The sequence below is a fragment of the Neodiprion fabricii genome, chromosome 2 (genome assembly GCF_021155785.1).
Source record: "Neodiprion fabricii isolate iyNeoFabr1 chromosome 2, iyNeoFabr1.1, whole genome shotgun sequence".
NCBI lineage: Eukaryota > Metazoa > Arthropoda > Insecta > Hymenoptera > Diprionidae > Neodiprion > Neodiprion fabricii.
Window position 1 is genome coordinate 28,427,365 of NC_060240.1, and position 22,968 is coordinate 28,450,332.

General features: G+C 41.7%; 3 protein-coding genes across 8 annotated transcripts; 1 reads left to right on the top strand and 2 right to left on the bottom strand.

Moving 5' to 3' along the window:
- Window positions 1–237: 237 nt before the first annotated feature.
- On the bottom strand, window positions 238–6,933 carry LOC124175884 (retinal homeobox protein Rx-B). The gene is made up of 3 exons (XM_046556492.1): window positions 4,791–6,933; window positions 3,857–3,935; window positions 238–2,634 (listed from the first exon to the last, which is right to left on the bottom strand). The coding sequence occupies exons 1-3, from the start codon at window positions 5,197–5,199 to the stop codon at window positions 1,803–1,805; spliced, it is 1,320 nt and encodes a 439-aa protein (XP_046412448.1). The 5' UTR covers window positions 5,200–6,933; the 3' UTR covers window positions 238–1,802.
- Window positions 6,934–10,613: 3,680 nt separating this feature from the next.
- LOC124175880 lies at window positions 10,614–21,877 on the top strand. 5 transcript variants are annotated; one of them, XM_046556479.1, is made up of 13 exons: window positions 10,614–11,395; window positions 17,749–17,879; window positions 18,054–18,198; window positions 18,295–18,477; window positions 18,543–18,697; window positions 19,781–19,877; window positions 19,942–20,008; window positions 20,100–20,343; window positions 20,453–20,636; window positions 20,734–20,824; window positions 20,898–21,053; window positions 21,146–21,229; window positions 21,307–21,877. In XM_046556479.1, exons 2-13 carry the CDS (start codon window positions 17,828–17,830, stop codon window positions 21,700–21,702), a joined length of 1,854 nt encoding a protein of 617 aa, XP_046412435.1. In that variant the 5' UTR covers window positions 10,614–11,395; window positions 17,749–17,827; the 3' UTR covers window positions 21,703–21,877. The 5 variants fall into 5 exon arrangements, with proteins under 5 accessions (XP_046412435.1, XP_046412433.1, XP_046412438.1 ...); XM_046556477.1 differs by having other exon boundaries at window positions 10,614–11,390; XM_046556482.1 differs by lacking the exon at window positions 10,614–11,395 and adding an exon at window positions 15,328–15,358 and having other exon boundaries at window positions 17,619–17,879.
- LOC124175887 (3-hydroxyisobutyrate dehydrogenase, mitochondrial) lies at window positions 14,246–19,850 on the bottom strand. Of its 2 annotated transcripts, XM_046556501.1 has the most exons (8): window positions 16,312–16,362; window positions 16,101–16,226; window positions 15,837–15,916; window positions 15,590–15,768; window positions 15,195–15,316; window positions 14,883–15,093; window positions 14,678–14,804; window positions 14,246–14,589 (listed from the first exon to the last, which is right to left on the bottom strand). In XM_046556501.1, exons 2-8 carry the CDS (start codon window positions 16,147–16,149, stop codon window positions 14,407–14,409), a joined length of 951 nt encoding a protein of 316 aa, XP_046412457.1. In that variant the 5' UTR covers window positions 16,150–16,226; window positions 16,312–16,362; the 3' UTR covers window positions 14,246–14,406. The 2 variants fall into 2 exon arrangements, with proteins under 2 accessions (XP_046412457.1, XP_046412458.1); XM_046556502.1 differs by lacking the exons at window positions 16,101–16,226; window positions 16,312–16,362 and adding an exon at window positions 19,718–19,850 and having other exon boundaries at window positions 15,590–15,731.
- Window positions 21,878–22,968: the final 1,091 nt, after the last annotated feature.

The following is a 22,968-nucleotide window of genomic DNA, read 5'->3' on the forward strand; positions in this document are numbered from 1 at the left end:
TCAAAAAAAAAAGTCTGCTATCACAAATCGAATGTGCCGCTGTCAACTGCTCTTACGCCGATATATATTTTCTCTTATAACAGCTTCTTTTTTTGATGTAACGTGTGTATTGCATACGTATTTCTAAACGGTATTTTATGTTACGCATGCGTCCAATGGTAGTTGTTTAATTTTTGCTTCAGTCGGTTCCGATTAATAAACTAGAATGCAGCCGTATGGAGAAAATAAGCAGCTGTATCTCAGACGAGGTATTTTATTATAAATGATTACATTCAACAATATGCATATATGTATACTTATACGTGAATTAGCTCGTTAGTTGCTTAAAACGATTCAAATATTCCTGGTATTATTGCAAAGTGGTGAAACACCGTCAAGTCAATAAATACTGTTAGGAATAATAGGAGACGACATTTGCCGGTAATCAGTTATTTCCATAATGGCAAGAATCTACTACGCAGCTAATACTCTTAACTATATCTTTTGGTGCGATTGACTATAACGAGCGCTTTAATAATAATATTGATGTAGAAAAAAAGAGAAAAAAGAAAATCATAGCCAACGACGTCCGTAGACCAATTACTGATTACACTTTCGTTTCAATCATTTGAAAGCCGCATACGAATAGCACTTCCTGTAAATCTCCGTGTATAGATGCAGAATTTAAATTTTAGTTGACTAACAATAAGTATATCCATACACAGTAACGTAAACTTTTTAATGACACGAGCTTATACTCATTGGGCTTAGAATATTTGGCCCTTATACTTACAGGTATTTACTACTCAAACCGAGATCCTAATATCGAAAGAAGGCACTGGCGTTGAAGACACTTGAAGGTTTCGGGTACCCCGCTCGGATAAGAAGAACCGGATACGAAACAACATAAATGAACATTTTTACGACGATTTACCGACCAACGTTATCGGTCAGAATTTGCTGTCATGCAAGGGAAGCGAAAGAAACTCACAGGGGAAGCTGAATATCCGATTAGCTTATATATTAATTTCCTATCCGTTTCGAGGATTTTCATAATTTGGAGATATTCTTATTTGCGACGTTGCATGAAGTAAAAGGTTTGATGAAAAGGTCCAGGAAAACATTTTTACAAATTTGAGAGAATATTTACAATTGAAATGGGTACGTTTGAACGAATCGGCATGCTTCAAATAACGTTTAGAAACGAACGTCTTTGAAATGCTACGAATTTTTTTTTTTTATATAAAATTTGTCTCCAAAAACTTCTATACGGGTGTTATGAATATTCAATTTATAGTATTACAAGTAAACCATTATGGCAAGTTTTCTAATCAGCTCTGAAGAGTCATGTTTTACAGGCTTTCAAGAAAAGTTTCCAACAACCCAAGTATGCCGTTCGAAGAAATGAAAATTAATGAAAAAGAATGTCAGATATTTTTCATCAAAATGCTAATATTCTCCGCAAGGTTCAGACCACTGTTTCAGATCGATCTTACTCCACTATCTAAAAGTATACCTATTAAATTTTGCCAGAAAATCTTTTCACTTTTATACCGAAATAACGTTTCAGCATGTTGCCGTTTACCTACTACTTCAAAAAAGTTTCAATAAGCAAAATTGCATCGTGGCGTATAAAAGGTATTTTTTAAAACAAACGACCGAGTTGTTCATCAACCTTCAGAGTAAAATATCTCTGAAATTTTCCTACGCGTACGATATACCCCGTGACCGCGTCAGTTGTAATAACCATCGAACGAGTGTGTATAATCATCTTGAAAATTAGTGATTAAATCTGGACTCGAACCCGAACCCAAGGGTTCGAGTCAGTTCAAAAAAGGAGGTAGCTGAACGTAGCTCTGCTGGTTGCCGGGTTCGTTCTTGACGAGAACTTGGTCCTTGATGCCCTGGCGACCGGGGGGCGAATGCATGTTGTACTCCTGCTTCTGGTCCTGAGACTGCTGCTGCTGCTGAACGTAGTCGCCCTGATCGTGCTGGTACTTTTCGGGCGGGCTGAGCCCGCTGACGTACTCAAGCTGCTTGCTCTGGTGCTCGTCCTCGGACATGGAGCCGGTCAAGTGAGTGGGAGGCGAGTGGTTGTTGACCATCGTCTGATAGTCGGCGCGGGAAAGCTGCGGGGGCGAACTGTTGTTCGCGTTCATGTAGTCCTGGTGAACGCGCATCGTGTTGTTCGGCGGCGCGGAGAAGAGGGACGCGTCGTGCTGCGGTATCATCGTCGTGTAAGAATATGCCGAGCCGTTGTTGCTCGGTCCCCCGAACGCCGAGGAAGCGTACGGCGAGTTCGAGGGGCTCAGGAGATTCAGATGCGGCGACAAGTCGTAGGCCGGCGTGTAAGCCCAGGCGTCGGGAGGCGCCGCGGCGCTCGCCGACGACGTGAAGGGGTTCAAGCTGTTGTTCAGGGAAGTGAACGAGCCGCTCAGCCCCGGGCTCGCCGAACCCGCTGTCATGTAGCTTGCCGTTTTTCGCGGCGGTTCGCGCTTCCGCCACTTGGCTCGTCTGTTCTGGAACCAGACCTGCACCCGGGACTCGCTCAGCGACAACTTCAGGGCGAGTTCTTCCCGCGCGAACACGTCGGGATACGGCGCTCGCTCGAAAGCTCGCTCCAGTTCCTCCAGCTGATAAGCGGTGAATGTTGTCCTGTAGGAAACAACAAGAAGATGTTCTATGACTGTCGGAAAAATCTAACTAAACGAAACTTCCCAGCAGGTCCGCTTTATATTTGTGGTATTGGTTACATTTTTGCTAACGAATATGACGCGAACTCTTGTAAGTTTAACATTTAAATTGCCATATCAACGTTTAATTTTCAAGTTTTCATTATTCTTCGATTATTATTACAGTTAAAAATGGTTAAGTCTACCCAAAAATTTTAGTAGACCTGCTGGGGCATTTTTTTTTCGAACTGTGTATTTAGTCTGCAACGTTCGATTTTCGAAACAGGGTAATCGGCCCGTTATACTTTATAGGAAAATTGTCGGTGCATCGGATAAAACACCCTGCAAACGGTTGCCTGCCTATATTATATTGTCACACATTGTCGACGCGAGGTGGAATTTACCGTAAAAAATAATTTTTATAATCAAACATTGTTGCTCCAACGGAGTTTAAGATATTTTGCCATTAGTTGGCTTTGTCAGATATGTTAAACTCGGGAATTATACAAGTTACATCGATTGATTTTCATACCTACATTCAATTCTATCTCATTCGTAATGATATCGTAGAATGCAATTTACCGTTCGGTGCGAGAAATCCGATAAAATATCGCAGTATGCGTATCATCGAAAACAGGTCAACATTTGTTCGTGTCCGTTGGACGCGCAAATCGAATCGCACGATTTAACGTCATTTTACAATCGCAACATCTGATTGATCGCAGCAGTATTTGAAACCGTCGGTCAGGAAATTGAGCATTCCTAGGTATGCGTGTACACAAATGCAAGTAACGAGATGACCAAATGTTGTCTCGACTCACCCACCCACCCGCGTGCCGTAGAATGCACTTCACACGTACGTACCCAGATATCTGTGGGTACGTGTAAAATACACATGCGAACACCCGGTGCTATGAGGGACCCTCATGAAATTCTCATAATTCCTGCACCTAAATGCCCGCGTCACTGCACGCGAGGGAGGGTACATATCCCATAATGGTCAAGATCGACTCGATAATCTCGGATGTTTGATACTGGGCAAAAAAAAAAAAAAAAAAAAAAACGTACCCAGCGGACAAACGCTTGGTGCCTTTAAAAACTAAATCCCATAACGCTCGATAGTATCCAAATCCGTTCGGAGCAGTCCGCTGAATAAGATTATTGTTTTGCTTGTTGTACCGTAGTTTTTTCTTCCTAAGACTTACCTAGTTTTTTTCTTCTTGATGCCATTGTTGTCCGTCTTCTTCTTCGAGTCCTTCTTCACTGGCTGTGAATCACTGCTCACTGCAACCCCAAAATAACAGAACACCGATTAGTTTAATTGGCGCTTCGACACTGGTTCATAATCCGATACAGCGTGGATGGACTGCGTATGTTCGAGTAGATAAAGGATTGATCGGCGCAGGAAAATTCGTGTATATAGCAAAAACTTGGATACTGTTTAAACGTATCAAGAGAATCTCTATCCTTCCCGAGATCGCAGGTTGTACTGGTTCAAGTTCCAGTACTGGTTGTAATATACGTTATGACTCTGCTCACAAATTACTGCATCAGCCATCGGGGTTGTTCAGCTGGTTAAGCCGTCAATTCACGTTTAATTTACTCTGATTATAACGGAGAAAAGAGGGGCGTGGATTACATCTAACGCGTTTGCGTTCAAACTTTGCTTTCCGCGACGCGCTCTTTGATGATAAACCGTTTTAATCCCTTTCTTGCTGGACGAAATTTTTCAGTTTATCGATTCCTCAAACACCCGTATCGATTTCTATATCTATCTGTAAATTTTCGGGCTGACAGTGTCGGGTTCTCGTATAAGTATTACAGTCGTCATCAACATGCGTCATCTCTTAATTAGCCGCGGGTCAATTGAAACACACCTACGACGCTTGCACATACTCCACACGCGTAGTGAAATCATAAACTCGGGTGTATTACGTATTTACGTGGAGTGTGCGAAGCGGCAAGAAAACAGAAATAGAATAACGCGTGTTATTTCTCGTGCATTGCACCGTTTGTGACGTGACCCTTTTGCAAACGCTATTACTTGCAACGTACTAAAATTTTCTCCGCTTCGACGTGCTTCTGATTTCCTTTTAATTAGGTATCCGGTGCCCTCTTTACGACATGTGAGAAATTTACCTGGAGCCATGGAGTTCATAGAGTCGTCCGATTTCCTCTTGACGGAATTGTTGAGCTGCAGTCCCTGCTGAAGGTTCGTCGAGGTTGGCGTCGCCGACGAAGACGTGGAAGTGGTAACTTCCTGGGCCTGGGCTAGCTGCGGCGCGTACATTCCCGCGAGCTCCAGCTCCTTAAGTTCCTTCTGTTGCTGCTGGTGCAACTGATGACTGACCCCGACGTGAGGGTGGTGATGCGTTGGCGGGCTGTTCGACGAATCCAACTTGTGAAGAGGGCCCCCGGGCGGCAGGAGATCGCCGCCGTGATGCCCGCCGTGAAGGCCCAGCATCACTTGGATGCTGTGAACACTTCCGCCGGCACCGCGGGCCCCAAACTCCGAGAACAAGGGGTCGTCGAACGGGCCACCTTCCATGCCGTAGGAGTATTCGGAAGCAATTTTTGCCCAACACGCCCTCGATCGGAGGGTGAGATAACGCGAGTCGGTATATCGGCTTCAACGATTTTTCAGATTTCAGCCGGCAGAAGTCGCGCTGCACCGCATAAATAAAACTGAGTTAAAAGCAATTATGCAAAAATGTGGATGATTGCCAACGACACAACGTAATGGAATCTGGACCAATTGCGATCAATTGTTGCGGTTATGATTAATTTTGATTAGTTTTAACCAAAGTTAACGAACTGAACTAGTTGTACCGGGCCTTGATGCCCGACTGAACTCGTTCAGACTCTGCAGTCTGCCGGAGTCGGTTGCCTCGATAACACTTACTTCGCCTACCAACGGGAGTAACACTGAGCCTCTCACATCACACTTACACACATTTATATTTTAACCAATCCGAGCAGCCCCGCCCCTTACACCCCCGTTGCAACCAATGCGGTCAGGGCAAACCTCCGCGCCCATCCGTCGTCGAGCTCGGCAGCTGCCGACACAGACGCACCGGATCATACGGGTCCGCCGCACTCGCCTGGACCGCGTATTCGCTCTGCGATGCTCACGCTCACATTCACGCAGGTTTTCGTGCGCGGTTCTCCGCCATCGAGGATCCTCGCCGCGGCTCCATTTGCAGCCCACACCGAAAGAGACGGGATGAGGAAGCCGCGAAGAGGACGCGGAGCACGCGGTTTCCTATCGGCACGATTTTTCGAATCCTCTCTCGTCGCTCCCCACCACCTTGTGACGCGCGTTCTTGTGCGTGTGTGAAAACCGCCTCCCCGCCACCTTTCTCTCTCTCTCTCTCCTCTCTCTCCTCTCTCGCTCGTTTTTTCTCTCGTTCTCTTTGTATCGTGAAAACCACGCGTCTAGGTATCGGTGGCAGGAATTGGGGCGTAATCACTGAATCGAACGTGGTGCGCGGATCCATCCTTGATCACCCGGCTCGGAAGTCCTGGAACCGCGTTTTCACGCAGATACAATTCGCGTTCTACTCGTGCGCACGGAAATCGGAAACATTGATATCGCGATCGGTTCTTCGGCTCCATGTCCGCCGACTGGTAGAGTTGAACTGACACGAGCTCTTCGAGATGGGCTGGACAAATCCAGCAATCGTCAGGAATTGCCTCGAATTGGCCCAATCAAACTACCCCCATTCGGTCTCTGTACGTGTATGTATGTATCACACGTGCACACATCCATACGCGTGTATCAACTGCTAATTTAATTGTCCGTAATTAACTTAAAACGCACTGATTTTCATTCATCTAACGTATACGCGCACACTGCAGGCCTGTGAAGGTACACGTGATACATTCGATTAGGTTACTCCCGGAATATTTTCTCAACGACGTCTTAGCAAATTCCTCGATCGTTTTTACGTCGTGTTTTATACTGGCTATGATGGTTTTTAATTGAATAGATTATCGTACTCTTCACTTTAGTTTCAATAATCAGATTAAAGCATAAACGGTGACATTTATGTACATCGGTAAATTTGTAAACACCGTAAATATCTCATGTCAAATTTTTTATTCATTCTACATCAAAGAAACCTGATGATGCCAGGCGGGGCCCGCCGAAACGTCGTTTAGAAGCATAATTGATTGGTAAAAGTGCATCATTTCATCCCTGACCGTCACCCAACTAAATCGAATCTGTATGATATCTACACGGTCGCGAACACCAATTTCATTATCGTACTCGTGAGTCTCTAAGAAAAACCACCATAGCAAACCCACAGACGTATATTACACAGCTATGCTATGGGTTATTCGAGCACACGTTTCAAGGAAGTTCCAAACGTATTATTTTCACATTAATTTAACCAAAGATTATTGTATAAACAGACTGTAAATATTAAAACTTGCGAGGAACTCGACGATTTATAACCGATCGATATTCTTCCGTTCGATTCAATTTTCTTATGTTTTCTGCGGATGTTTTCGAAAATAAAAGCACAAGCGTAATCGGAAATTCGTCGCGGCTGCAAGAACGTAGAAACTGAACAGAAATAACGGGAAAACAGAATAAATCTCGGTATCTTCGGCAGTTTCCTGTTTGACTCTCATTTCGCGTATAGTTTCAACATTGACAGCAGAGTCGCAACGCCTATTCGCGATTCGATTAGGTCTTTATTTGTTATTACGCATACCGTGATGTGCGATAACTCAAAGTTTATTCGCGAACGGCAAGGCGGAGGTCGTTGATGCTGTATCGATTCTCTTGGGGAGTTGGAGAACTGCAAGGAAGTTACGTATGCGAATTGAGCCGCGGGTATAGGAGAGCCGCGGTAAGTTAACTCGCCTAAATGGGTTTAACTGGACGTGATTTTGCCGACGAACCACTAAATTGAACGAATATGAACTAAACTGAACTCAACTAAGCTAATCATATCACATTACCAACGTTATTAGCCTGCCACGATATAAGTAAAGGTCCGATGCTTCCTAGCTGCAGTACCGGGTTGTCTCCTGCACCGACCCTTGCACTTATAACATTCGGCAACTTTCTACGTGTCGCTGTTCCGCCCATTTATAACAAAAGCGCACTCATCTCCATTCTACGTCGCAATAACCAGCGAACGTCACCCCGCCAAAAACCTCCGGCATTGGAGGCTTCGAAAATATATATGGTGGAATCCCTCATCCGTGCCAATGTCTCTTGAATAAAACTCCACGATAATTCAATGATTACCAATGACAAGACGGAATGTTCCGCTCGAATTATTATAGTGCTGTGAATTAATCTTATACCGTACCTACGATCAATTTCAAAACTAACAAGCCGCAAGTTATCTGTGAAATTTGGTTGCCTATCTGTCGGCGTTTAGCAGCAAGGTTTCACAGAAAACTTACGGTATCTAACCGATTCGTGGTGGATTCCAATGGCCATATTCTTCAGGCGTTAATTAGTGTGATTCCGAATAATGAGTATTGGCTCATAAAGTGCACGTTTGTCTCACGGAGTCCTACAGGGTGACCGTATCGTCGGTTTGTAAAAGTATTCGCAGCTTGTGTTGGTGCAGCAACATCCGAAACCCTATCACGATACTTCCACTGGGAGTTGGATATACGTGAGCTTTCGGTCGACTGATGGAGGCGAGCCTTTCGCTGATTGGCGCTCGACTCGAGTGAGTCCTGATCCCAGAGGATGGAGGACGGGGAAAAGAGTGGGGAAATAAAACAGCTTGCACTGTATGTGTTGAGTTATGTCGTGTAGAAATATTACCGAATTACATACTTGACCGTTACATATATTGTACATGTCCAAAGACCGAAATGAAATCACTATCTTACGACGAACTGTGATGTTTGCTTATTCATCCGTTTCACGTATCACTTATTGTTAGAGGAGGGCGGATGCTGCCTCGTACCGGAAATGGGGTGATTCAGAGTGCTTGGTAAAAGATGTAGAATTTATGCTTAAACCCTTGGGGCGAAACTATTTCCGATAACGATGTAGGCGAAAATTCTTCAGAAATAAGACGGTTTTATGATTGCAAAGTAGTGATATAGCCGTATAATAACAAGGTGTGTCCTCAATTGCTATCAAAATCAAAGAAAACTATTCTGACAATAAGCCAAAGTTATGAACAAAACGTTCGCTAAATGCAAGCAAACCTTGATATACATCGTAATAATTCAATAATATTTATTGCTGTACATTTGCTGCACAAAGATTGATTTCAACAAATATTGAGCGAAAAGGTAATAAGAATACATAGCAGCAAGTGGAGAAGACTTTTCGCACAGACACGTTTGGTTAACTGCGACAGTACTGAGTTAAATAACATCGACTCGCAAACCCCATAAAACATTGTGCTTAAAACCTTCAGTTTATCGCAGCTCAACAAATTATTTCATGTAGAATATCAAAATTTGTTCCGACTAGTCTCAGTATTTCTTTAATCTCACGCAGGGGTCTGAAGTATAAATCACAGTTAATAATCTTTGAAACGTATCGACGGTATTTTATTTATCCAAATTTTTTGCGTGAAAAATAGCTGAGTCACGGTATAAACTAAATAAAATTTACTCATTTCGGGAAATATGATAGTTTCCGATTAAAATACATAGAAACACTTTGATAAAGATGGTTAATTTCAATTTGGATTTGATAAATTCGTCGCTGTTTATCACACTTTCTCGTACGAATCGCGAAAGTTGCTGAGCAAAAAAATTTTCGTCAAGAAGCTTGGATTTTAAACATAAAATTCTTAAATTTCGAGTAGAATGTCGCTTTTTGATGGTTATACTTCAGGCAAGAGAGGTTTTTGTTCAGGATATTCGGTTTGAAAAACAAGCCACATCAACAAAAATAATCGAATCGACACAATCGATTGATTTTGTTTTCGAATCGCATCGCCCTTACCCTTAATATTCGTATCTAAATTACCAAGGGAAGATTGAAAAAATCAAATGAATAATAACAACATATGGAATTAATTTCTAATGAAATATTGGAAAAAAAGAAAGGCACGTACGATACATACCGGGTTGTAAAAAGCGTCAACCATTTACCGCGCACTTGTCATTCTACCGTACGACCATGTACACTAAAAGTCAATTTAGCTTCGTCGTCTGTAAAAATGGTCACGTCTGTTTGGCTCCAATTCCGATTCATGCCGAATCGTTTGTGAGAACAAGAGACATCGAGTACCTGAGATTTATTTCAGACATACCGAGTGCCACTTGTTCGTATATCCTTAAAAATTCTGTGGATTCGTCGTAGCTTTATCCCGACGCACTTGATGCATCGAGAGTCCGTCTTGTCCAATAATTGTTCCAACTTGTTAAGTACTCCAACGCTCCGTGTGAATCCGATCAATTTAACCGAGTATAATTATTACGACATAACACCGTACCATATAAGGTTATCAGATTTAGGTTGATTGTGAAGTAATCGTAACTGTCCGACTTTTCATAGAGGCTCTGGTTTACTTAATTTTTTCTCTAACTGTACGTGAATATTTGTAAAAAATAATCTCAATGCATTTGAAGAAATGCGATCGTTCGTCTACGGATTCCTGTACAGTTTTCAAACCATGCACCTCACAAATCATGAATGAGTACTTCTTCGCGCTACCTCGAAGGAATATATTAATTGAAATAATTTTTAAATAAAATATTTCCTGAAGAGTCGCAAGCAACTCCGCGGCAACGAGTCTCGTCAAGTTTTTTAGTCGGCGTATAAGCCAGTATTCCATTCTTTCGTGAACAGAGTTACCGTCGAGTCCTCCTCGCTGGTACCAATTGAGCCAGTTAACGTAAATTGAACTAAATTGTTTCAATTGAGGATAATTGCGGCAAGGCGACGGGGCATCTCTGTTGTTACATCTATACGGATATTCACATATGTCTACATTGTCTACACATGTTAGTACGTGCACGTATGGACACATATACGTAGGTTTTCTTCCACCGACCTCCTAATCTTCCCAGGCTTTCCGTCACGTTTTAACCGGACCATCGATTCGACGCTCGATTCAAATATTACGTTACCTAACTTTACCGATCAAATTTCAGGTTCGCATGCACGATCAACGGTCAAAAAGTTCGGCATTGAGACAGCCAGAGAACGGAATATACGTAATTCAAATTCTATCGTTTATTCCCATTATTTTCTGCACCCGTATGTAGTTTCAAGAGGACAACTCCCCGGCGCTTGATCTATACGTATACGTATATTAACGTATACGCGGAGCTCAAGAATTTAACGACTCCATGTGCAGAGCTGAATGCAGTTTGGAACTGCAGTGTAATTACCGTTGCCCACATGTCGACACGTGTTCTCTGAGTATTTTTGTGAATATCTCTCGGGTTAAACTCCGTCTCGTCACGTATCTGGTTCCTATAATATCCGTGACTCGCGAATCGTTAAGTCATCGTGATGGTAAAATGGTTGATGAAAGAAGAAAAAAAAAAAAAAATTCAATAGGCCAAAGATTGACAGAGAACTGGGTAGGGGGGCACAGTTTTTACCTCTTTTTGTAAGATATATGCCTGCGCCTATATCTGTACGCGTTTAGTCGGCTCCAGTCGACCCACATATTCCGTGAGAACGAAATTATAACAATATAAATTTCTCATGACGTTATAACAACGAGGGTGGGACGATCGGACTGGACTCTGTGGGATTCGAAGGCACACACAAGAGCCGAGAACCCTGTGGTATGGTATGGTGGTCCGGTGTTGGGTACACTTCATCCCGCATAAGATTTTGCTGCGGGTGGCATGAAGGAGAGAATCGTACATATACATAGCCATATAAAACAGGCGTTTAGTATTTTCCCCGTTAATGTATATCCGTGCACGTGTTTTTATACCCTATCGAAATCTCAATCCAGAGTCAGAAATTTAAGTCACACACAGAGGTATATTTCAGGTTCAAGGTTCCCTGTTGTTCAAGAATTATTCCTTCAATCTCTTAGACGCTTACGGCATCTATACTGTTATGCAATAACTTGTTGCATTATGAATTCCATAAGGAATGAACTAGTTCTTTTCAGCAGATATTTCGTTCCTCTAATCTCTTTCGCATTACGAAGACGCAACAGATTGCACGATTCGGCTTCAAGCGTATATTTGCGGTATATTTGCAACGTATTGCGCGAACCCTTCTGCGACAGCATGCGATCTATGGCTTGACGCGTTTCACATCGAGCCTTTTGACCTCTTCTCGTCGCAAGCACTTCGCGCAAATAAAAGGACCCAGTCGTTGGAGCAACGTACTATATACCTATACGCATATATCGCATGGTGTTTATTGTGTGTCTTCCTCGTGCGGTGCCCCGAAGAACCCCGGGCGAATTGATCCTGTAGATTAATCGGGGGGATGAGTCCAGCTCCCATAGAGTTCCACACACCGCTCCAACTCTCACGTCGTCCCGTATGATTTCAATCCTTGTGTGTTATATGTATACATGACGGCCAAATTGCCTCTTTTACGCCACGCGACCCGCAGCTACGGCCCTGTTACTTGATTGTTATCGGGTAATGCGTAGGTGATGATTTCTCTCGGAATGGAATTTTTTCATCACAATACACGGAGGAAAAGTGTATTAGAAAAAATACGCACTTGAATTAATAACACTGAATTATTTGATAAACGTTCAACGTTGTTATCGATTAACTGCAGATTTATACAGAAAAACCAGTAGACATAAGATTTGTCACGTATTGAACCGTAGGAAAGTTAGTTTATATAAAGCTTTTTGGATTGGGAAAAATTCAAAAAAACTGTCAAAACGAATCCAAAATACTTTGCGTGACTTATATACGATAATAGCAAAAAGTCCAGATGAAAAATAAAACAAATTCTACGTCTAGTTGAAAGCTTCGCATTCAGTGTACGAAGGTAAAAAATTGCTCTACAAGAACCTGACGATATTTTATGCTAACGGAACGTATGAACATTTCCAGCGATTGCGTGGTATGATTTTTTTTTAATGTTTACTGACTCAAAAAGTTTTGACGTGGAAAATTGACTGAATATACAGAACTTCGTATTGAGAAACGAGGCACGATTATTACTTCAAGTAATCAAGGCATGTCATATCTAATTATCGCGAAAATATGAATATGTTGATAAATATGGTCTGGTCGGCGCAAATGCGATTAATTTGGAGGTTTGCATATGTGACGTCACAATCCTGTACCTAGTGCGTACTTGATAAAGTCCTTAAACAATTTTTGCGCTACTAGTGCGACGAGTACTTGGATACTTCCCGAACAATTATATATTATAAGTGTCATCTCGTGGGTGAGCCACTCCAATGATGATATATAATTTTTTTTTGCCAGTAACCGGCACGACTCGAATGACAATTTCGTATAACGAACAAAATATCGCAAACGACTTCATTGCGTGGGTTCTGTACATAGAGAGGTAGTCGTTATTAGACGAGCTACAAGTATTATTACGCGTATTATATTTTATGTGACACGAAGAGTTCAGAGCACTCGGTGTGCATTTTTTTTTTTTTTTTGCGTGAACCGAATTCACTATGAAACACATACTCAACACTAACACCGTAACTCTATCGTCATTCTAAGACCTTGTCTATCGTTCCGTAGCTGTAAAAACAATAAGAGTAGTTATCAATATCTATAAATTTAACGATAATACTGCAGAGGTTTCATCGTTCTAACTGATTTCCGATTAACGATTATTATCTGCAGCTAATTGAGGTGAATGTAGTCTCTGAAAACATTACTGTGCAGTTTCACGAATCAATTGACGATTTCAGCGATGGTCAAGTGTCAATTTTCGCATGAAGTAGGCACATCACAAGATCCTCGTAATCAGATATTTTGTTATTTCAGGTTTATATTATATCTTGAAGCATAGCAGATATCAATATATTGGTATATTCAGATAATTAGTCATTGTAGCCATGCTTTGATAACCTAACTACTATATTTGAAATACTGTAGCAATTAGCGTGATTTTTTTTTCATATTGAAAGATGATAATACTTCAGATTCGATCCAAACGAACCGTGATTCCCGCTAATTTAATTGCGACCAAAATAGTTCTTGAATTGACCAATAAGTGGAACCATTTTCACTACACATTTTACGGGTTCTGAGCCTACCAGGGGACCACCGGCAAACCATGACCGTATGACGGGTTGCCTAATGCACAGGCTTACCAATATTCAATTGTCCGCAACGTAGTTGGTAAGACGGCATACTTCGTGCATTTAATCATTTGGTGGATAAAAGAGTGAACTTTCTGTACTTGTACCACTGATATAGACTTGTACCAACATTGAATCGGAGCAGCGAGTAAAACAAAGATCAACGATTCTAGCCGATTACCGTTATCAACGTTTTCAGAACCATGCTTCAGGCAACCGGACATATTGTAAAGTCATCTCAGACTGCGTGTCGATGGGCGTAGTGAGTTTTGATTGAAATAGCAGATTTAGAATGAACTAACTTTAGAATGATCAAAGTATTTCCGCAGAAGACGCGAATGCACAGCAAAAGAATTTCAAGTGTTTTATAAATCAGTAAAAGAGTTCGTCTTCTTCGTACGATTAAGCTCATGCATTAGAAAGTATGTAAGTATATTGGACACGACTATAATGCACATACATGTAATACCGTGAGATTCTGTTAATAGCGTAGTATCTTCGATCAGCATACGTTCTCCTGATAGTAAAAATCACATTGGTTCGAGCTACTGTTTCCCTTTCAAAAATTGATACACAACGCTGAAGTCCAGCTTGCTGTGTCCGTGGCCCATGGCTGTTCTGTAAATCTGATAGGCGATAGATCCTAACGGACTCGGAGTTTCGGTCCGTGATGCAGCGGCCTGAGCAAGTCCCAAGTCCTTAGTCATCAACGCTGTGCCAAATCCGCCCTGTTGACAAGATGAAAAAAACACGTTTCACCTCGATTGGGAAAAAAGTTTTCACGTTTGCAGTAGCACACAGCATCCGGCATTGTACCTGGTAACCATTCGTACTGGGGGCGTTGTCAAGAACGCCTGGAACCGGATTGTACAATTCGGAAGACCAGCATCTGCCCGAACTCGTGTTTATGACCGAGGCTAGGATCTTCGGGTCCAGTCCCAGTCTGAAAAAAATGTTCGGACCGGCATTAGAACGCTCAATTCAAGATTTTGTTCGCCCGACACTTAAAAAAAATTTTAACCTTTCTCCGAGTATAAATGCCTCTGCAGTCCCGATCATGCTTATCCCCAGAAGCATGTTGTTGCACAGTTTCGTTGCCTGACCGGCCCCGACCTTGCCACAATGGATCACCCGTGATCCGACTGCGACAAGCACTCGCTCAGCGTCTTCGAAATCCGTTTTCGAACCGCCGACCATCAGCGTCAACGTCGCGGCGCTCGCAGCGTTGACACCTGTTGATCACTACCTCGAGTAAAGTGGTTCATCACCATGCTACGAAGCCGAAATTTTATGCGGTATGTTCGACAGATAAAAAAGCTAAAACAACAGTCACCTCCAGAGACAGGAGCGTCGACAAATCGCGCACCGATTTTCTTAGCTGCGGTTGACACTTGCTCGGAAATTGACGGGTCGATTGTGCTGCTGTCCACCAGAAGAACATCCTTCTTGACCGAACTGCAATTTGACTCAATTCAACATCGTGGTTAAACAGTAGAGGTACGTTAGATGCTCTGTAAGTGCTACCAAAGTTTGGGGCTCTGAACATTGTGATCTAGTTGTTCAAAGAGCAATGACTTACAAGGTTTCTACCGTATACCTAATTTCCTAGTATTATAGTTTGTGTCTCAAACATGGGTAGAAATGGAAGAACAGATGATCAACCACTTGACAGATAGAAATAATTCTTTTTACTCAGATAGGGTGATTTAATATAAATAAGTTTGGTACCTCAAGACACCTTTTTCACCAAAGTAACAATCCAAGACGTGCTGATTTGACGGTAGCATAGATATTACCACATCCGCATTTTCCGAGGCTTCGGCTGCAGAGTTTGCACCGTTGGCGCCAGCCTCAACCAAGCTTGATACAGCTGCTCCGTTGACATCAAAAACCGTTAGTTTGTATCCCTGTCATTCACGTTGAGAGATAAGTTCCATCGCCTCATACTTGTCCTTACTTACGTACGTATACATGCCTTTTTTATCAGGTTTTTCGCCATGTGGCCGCCCATATTGCCCAAGCCGATAAAACCGACATTCGAAAGCTGTCTTCTCCCTGGAAAGAGATGAGTAATTGCAGATGGAATGCGGTCGATATAGGGAATTTAATTACTCAAAGTTGAGCAGAGGTCGTGCAAAGACGTTTCAAACATCATTGTACAATGCATATTCATACAGTTATTGCGTATATTATAAGTATATCAGGAATAAGAGATACATGTGCTTGTTGCGTAACTCACCATTGCTGGCAAGAAAGAATGATCGGCTGAACAGTAGAAGTGTACTCATTTCAACGTTGCTCTTGGAATTGAGTCAACACAGGTCTCGCGACGCTTCGAATGAAACTAATTCAGAGGATACGCTTGCTAACGAAATAAATTTTAAATTCAGATTATGCGATGCTTTGCGAAAGACTCGCGTATTCGTTCGAACGATTTCAACGCAACTTACGTCAGAGCCAGATATAAGACTACCGTAGAGTGTGTCGACACACGGCCAAATGTGATACACATTCGCCGTTGTCTTTTAAAAGTCTTACACTCTTTGCTGATAATTGATAAAACCTGAGGCGGCCGGCTTTACTCGCAATCATAAACGTCAAGATAATATTGCATAACTGCGTAATGATCGTCTTATCACTCATTAATTTGTTTACACCGGATTGTAGTCGAGTGGAGAATTGATCCAAATAACTGTCACCACTGAATACATAAGTATCTATCGTAGGCTACCGACTCCAGTATCGTTTCGTTTTATTTTTGTGACACCGTGTTATTTAACTGGAAAAATTTGTGTCTCACGTATTTTTTTTATCCCCAAAGTAGATTAGCTCCTCAAATAATCTTTAATGCCAGCTGGCCTTTTTTTATCAATCAATTTATTATTTTAGCGGCGATTAACGAGACCTCCGGAACAATTGAAAGGTCAATGAACATCGCTGGTTTGCGTAATTTAATTTGCGTAATTTAATTTAATTTTGCGATTCATGAATAAGAAATTGCAACGAAACTGTGATTGTACAATTCAATTCACTGAACGGTCATCCCATGCTTTAGATTTGCGAATGTTTCCCCAACCTACTAATTGCCAATGAGAATTTTCATACGCATATGTAATCGCCAGCAGAAATGAGCCTGTCTTGAATTTTTGGGATGAATAGACTCCCTGTTATTACATCTAACAACAAGAGCAACGAATGCGCGATCAATTAGTACAATGAATTCAGCGCTCATTTGTTATTCCTTATTTCTTTATACTATGCGAATCTATGGTACGTGACTGTAATCGACTATATGTACGGTTCGCGTGTCTTCTTTTATCCATAACTGCGGTAAAAACCGTTTCACTGCCAATTAGTATAGTCGAGCTTTCAGAAGTTCCGCATTGCACTTGCGTTGTTAAAAAAAGGCTTATTTACCTGCGATTTTCGATAGCTGCACATACCGAAATGCGAAATAACACTTGATAGACAAAGCATCTTATCTCAAGTCCGTCGGAGCAAAACTGCGGCCGTATAATAGAACAAGGGAGGAAATAAAATACACAGTATAAATTCATGCGGTAGATGATATCTGTTCACACATTGCGTCGGTATAGATCGATACTCTTTCGCCCTTCCTTTCCATTGGCTTTCGTGCAGCTCTGCTGGCAAGTACATCGACGTCTCTTAACTGAATCGAGAAGGAAATTCGACTAAATTAATAAAAAATTATAGAAATTGTGCGTTTGCAGAGAAAATATTCGTCTAGTTATTATAGGTGAAGAAAGAAAAAACGAAAACAGTAACGAGAAACTCAATTTTTCGTATTACTCTCTATCCGAACACAAGACTCGATTGGTCCTGGTTGCCATGATCAAATGCGTGTTTTGGCTTTGCACCTTATATAGAATCGTTTTTGCCGGAGAGAATCGGTTTCTGGTTCACGAGGAGCCCAAATCCTGGATCTCTGAGACCGACTATCGAACCATGCTGAAGGAATCATTTCCGTTCGCAAGATGCTGCAATGTATTTATCAATGGTAAGTATAGCGTGAAATGTTGATACAAAATTTATATTGGGAGTTGGTAGATTTAGATGCGATTTTACAGTGCGAACCGTGCAATGTTTATGGATAATTATATTAATCCAGTCGTTAGATTGCTTTGAGTAGACATTACGTAGCGAGCCTTTTAAACTATTTTCACTGTAACAGATACATTCCATGAGTTGGAACAATCCTTGAATGATTTTCTCCGAGAATATTCCTACCCTTACATCATTCTCCAGAGTACCTACGATTGTCAAGGTTATTTGCTAATTTCATCGACTGAAGAAAATCTACTCTGGGCACTGAGCAAGTAAATATTATATCGTTGATGGGAAATAGAATGACGATTAGTTATGAGAAAGAAAAAAAACGGATCGGCATCCACGAAGCGTTTGTACTTTTCCAGAGTTCCGTCTACGATTTCCACTACGGAGATACTGATAATTTACGACAGCGATTTGCTGGCGAATTCGCGATTGTTCAACGGGTCAATATACAACAATGCCAACGTGAACTTGGTGACAGTTTCCGGGATCTGGAGTCTCTCTGAAAACTTTTTGCAGCCAAGAAATTTCGAGGAAATTGAAAGGTGAGACCGAGGTATGATAAACTCTGTAAACCCCATTCACGAAGTGTTTATTTTTACGACAACAGATACACAGACCTGCGGTTCAAAAATGGACTCTCAAATTTCAAGGGTAGGGAACTGCAAATCGCCTCATACTACAACCCTCCGATGATGTATCTGAAGAGAACGGTGAAGAAAACTGTAAACGGAATTGAAGCTGAGATATTCTTGACAGATAATGGTGAGATACGTGACCATCGCGTGTCAAGGGTGTTCGCAAAACTAAAAAGAGTTCATTGGTAATTCATTACGTGTGTGGGTGAATAAGGGTATTTAGGCAATGAATCAGAAGTTAAAAAATATCGCTCAACTGTAATTATAAAGTATCTCATCGAGGGTGTGATCAAAAAGTTGTCTTATAATCTGCACGCCATATTTATGACAGGGATAGTTATTTGAATTACTTATACGAGTGGTGTATAAAGTCACACTGCTACATTATCTTGAGCACGATCGTTTGGTACACAACTAACCCCTTGAACAGCGATGGCGCCATATAGTGTACATCGATTATTTTATGATTCGCTCCAACGATTTTCGCAAAATTTAATATTCGGGAGTTTCCGAGGTCACTGTTAATGAAACTGCCCTCAAAATTCCGAAATTAAATATGGCGGGCCAAAATGTAAAAATTCATATGAATCGGTTGTAACCCGATACTCGGGTTTTAGAGGCCGCTAATTATGAAACCGAATTCGCATTAGATAAATTCGCAATGCCGGATCCAGTACGGCGGACGCAAATTCGAAACGTGAAATTATTGGGATGAAATCTGTTTCTCAGAGGTTTTGCGCGTCCCAGATTGGAAACCTAAGGCCAAATTGAAGATGCTCGATATAATGGTTTAAATATGGTGGCTCAAAAATATTTTACTTTTCGTGACGTATCATGAGAAATCAGTTTCGTTCATTTTAGTCGACTATATTTTAACAAACAATTTGAATTTAGAAATTTTGAGTGAAGATTCGTAACCAGCGACCTTCGAAAGCCTTCCAATAATAAACCAATTTTCACGCGAATCAAGTACATTTTTGCATTTTGGTTCACCAAATTAAATCCACCACAAGGCGTTAATTTGCGGTGGATCAAATTTCGGGATGTTAAATGGACGCGACGGGATTATCGATTTCTCAGAACCTTTATACAATGCCTGTACTAAAAACAAAACTGTACCTACCCAAGGAGGATTTTTTTTACCTACTTTGACATCAGAAGTTGACTTCAAGCGGGAAGCTGACTCTGTTTTTTATTTTCCATCTTCCAGATTCCGAAAGAGATGGCATCGAGCTGCGGATGTTTATGCTAATTGCAGAGCGTTTGAATTTCACTTGGAGCATCAGATCTCCGCCGGGAGAATACAAGTGAATTTCATCCTTACAATCTTCGATCACCTGCGATTTGTATATTAAGACGTGTTTTCCGCAGGTACGGACGGCTTACCGATAACAACACATGGGAAGGGGGGATGATCAGTCAGCTGTTGGCGAAGGAGGTAACTCAAGTTTCTCTGCACGAACTGCAACATCACTCGATATCAGTATTATACCAACATACAATTTGAGAGAACTCGCCGTCTTTCGTAGGTCGATCTCGCATTCGGTGGCATATGGCTGAAAGCGGATCACAACATGCTTACAAATCTGACAGGCCCTTGGGGTCTGTTGGAGATAAGATTCCTGGTCCCACGTCCGAAGCCCTTTACCAGTTTTTTGGCGCTGACGAAGCCCTTCACCCCCTTGGTATGGACTTCGGTTATCCTAACTTTATTATGGCAGACGTGCTACATGACGATCAGAGCAAGGGTGAAGCCCCAAGAGAGCACGAAGCGTGAGTTTACAAAAGAAATAGTTGAAGAAAGAGGAATTAGACACAGGCTCAATCACTTCGTATGCTGAATATGTGGTTGCGGTATAAAATTGCATTGATTTCGTACAAGGTTTTCGTCGTTTTTCTTATACCTGCATGGAGCTGGTGGGTCGATTGATCGGAGTCTGGATGCCGAGGAGAATTTCGGGCGTCAAAATTCAACTTCAATTCTGGCAAATTGCCGGGCTCGTTTTGGTCACTGCCTATTGCAGCAGTCTGGCTGCTACTTTGACCGGCACTGAATACGAGGAGAGGTGAATGAATGATTAAATTTTGCAACGTCAGCCGCGTGTCCTCAGTTACATCCTCTGATTACTTATGAACACGCGCTTTGTATGTTACGTTCATTAGGATAGACACTGTCAAGCAATTTGTCGAGGCTGGTTTGACTTGGGGCAGAGAAGGTCCTCTGCCAACGTTTAACGAATATGTCAACCTCAACGTAAGTGCCGAAAATATTCTTCATGAATTTGACTCATTTTCTTTTTTAATCACGTTGCGTGACTCGCTTCTAGGACAAATACTCGGCGATACTTCCCCAAAGATTCAAATCTGAGAAAAATTACCAAGACAGGCACCTGAGAATTTTGGAGGGAAAGTACGCGATAGTTGGTCGAGTGGTTGGTGGTGTTTTTTTCCCTGAAAATGACGTGGAGGGGCCGGATTTTCACGTTAGTTTCGATTCTAAATTTCTAAAGCACGTGACAAGCGATATATGTTACGTACCTCACTTTTGTCAAATTGAGAATTCGTCCTCTTTCAGAATTACAGACTAATGATGAATCCAACTGGCGGGTACTACTTATGCTTTGCAATGCAGCCGTGGCTAGTGGATAAAGTGAACATGGTTCGTACTTGTCGAAAAATCAAGTAACCTGTCCGTATATTTCATCGTCATTTTCATTAGTACCATTGTCAGTGTAGATGATGCTGCGGGCCATAGAGACTGGCTTCAAATCCTTTTACCTCAAGGACGTCATTCATCGTCGGGCTAGCTCCAGTTTGAGGGAGGTTTTGGTCGAGCACGACAAGAATAACGGAACAACAATACCCTTGGCCCTGACTCCGCTGACTTCCGGTTTCGTCATGTTGACCGTCGGACTGACCGTCGCTTCTGTGGTCTTCCTTTTCGAATTGTTTTCCAAGAATAAACCAGAGAAATCTTCGGATTTGATGTACCCTAAAAACAGGGAATCTGACGTTGCGACGTGCGAGGGGAAGAAAGACTTCCGGCAGGCACTAAAGGAACTAAATATTACGAAGCTGATCAAACCAGGCAACACGAAACACAGGAGAAATCAGTGCAGCCGTGTTCAGTAAGGTCCTCGAAAAGGAAAAAAGAATTTCACACGACTTTCCAGTGTATTTAACGTCGACACCGTACAGGTATTTCTAATCTAAAAGGAAAAATACGTAATTACATTCATCACCGCGAGCAAATAGCCTAGGCAAAGTCTGTATCACAAAAAATGAATAAATTATTGAATTATAATCACCAATGAATTGCCTGAAGGCACACTCACTTGTCTTTTCCAGCAGCAAAGGATATTGTAATGTGAGGTAGTATTTCACTAGTAAAAACTAGCCAATTGTAAGTCGGACCAATCACCCCGGCAGAGCGACGTAGACAAGGACGTACGTTTTCACAGTTACAAATTAAATAGAAATTGAAGGATGAGCAACTCATTCTGATTTATTGTCACTCAAATCCATTTTGGTTAGAAAAATATCGTCGAGCATCATTATTACTTTGCATAATCGTTGTCCCGGACACTACAGAGACACCGACAGCCAATGACGCCTCCGATCAGGAGTCAGGTCACCAAGGACCTTTGACGTCACCGAATCAACGGGTTCACAGTACAGAGAGCCGTGGTTACATTCACAGAATCTTTCAATATTGTTCAAATACTCTTTCGTTCCGATATCTACCTAACTTTCTCGAGCATTTCTGATCGTCGCCACGTCTAGAGCTCGACTGGAGATCTGAAAATCTTGCGTCACCCCCAGTTTGCCCCGTTTCTGCCCGATTGTAGCGCCCGACTCGGGTGGCTAATCCAAGAAACTTTTGACCGATAACAAATCGTCCGTTACTCTTACACACCTCCCACGTAATTGAACTCAAATCTCTATCTATCGGTACCGCAACAAACATATTTTTATTTTCTTATTTTAACTAAACAATTCTTCCTCTGTATTAGCATTAACGTGAACATAAATCTGTATATTTTTGTTTGTTTAAAATAAGGCTTTATATTGATTAGTTGCTGACAATAATAATAACAATAATAATGATTATTATTATTATTATTATTGTCTTTCCTCAAATTTTGTGATAATGGAAAAAATAAGGATGGGATGTTGACCGTTTGATCTTCGATGCATGTACGTGTAAAAAATGAGAATCATCACTACGTACCGATTTCCATGGAGATTCGAAGCACGGTGAAGACGCACAAGCTATATACCACTGACAATGAGTCAGCATTTTGGAATAATTTTCCATCCTCACAGTTATGATAACATTTTGTTAATCTGTAGTCAAGGATTACGCATTATATAAGTAATGAGTTCCATGCGGGACAA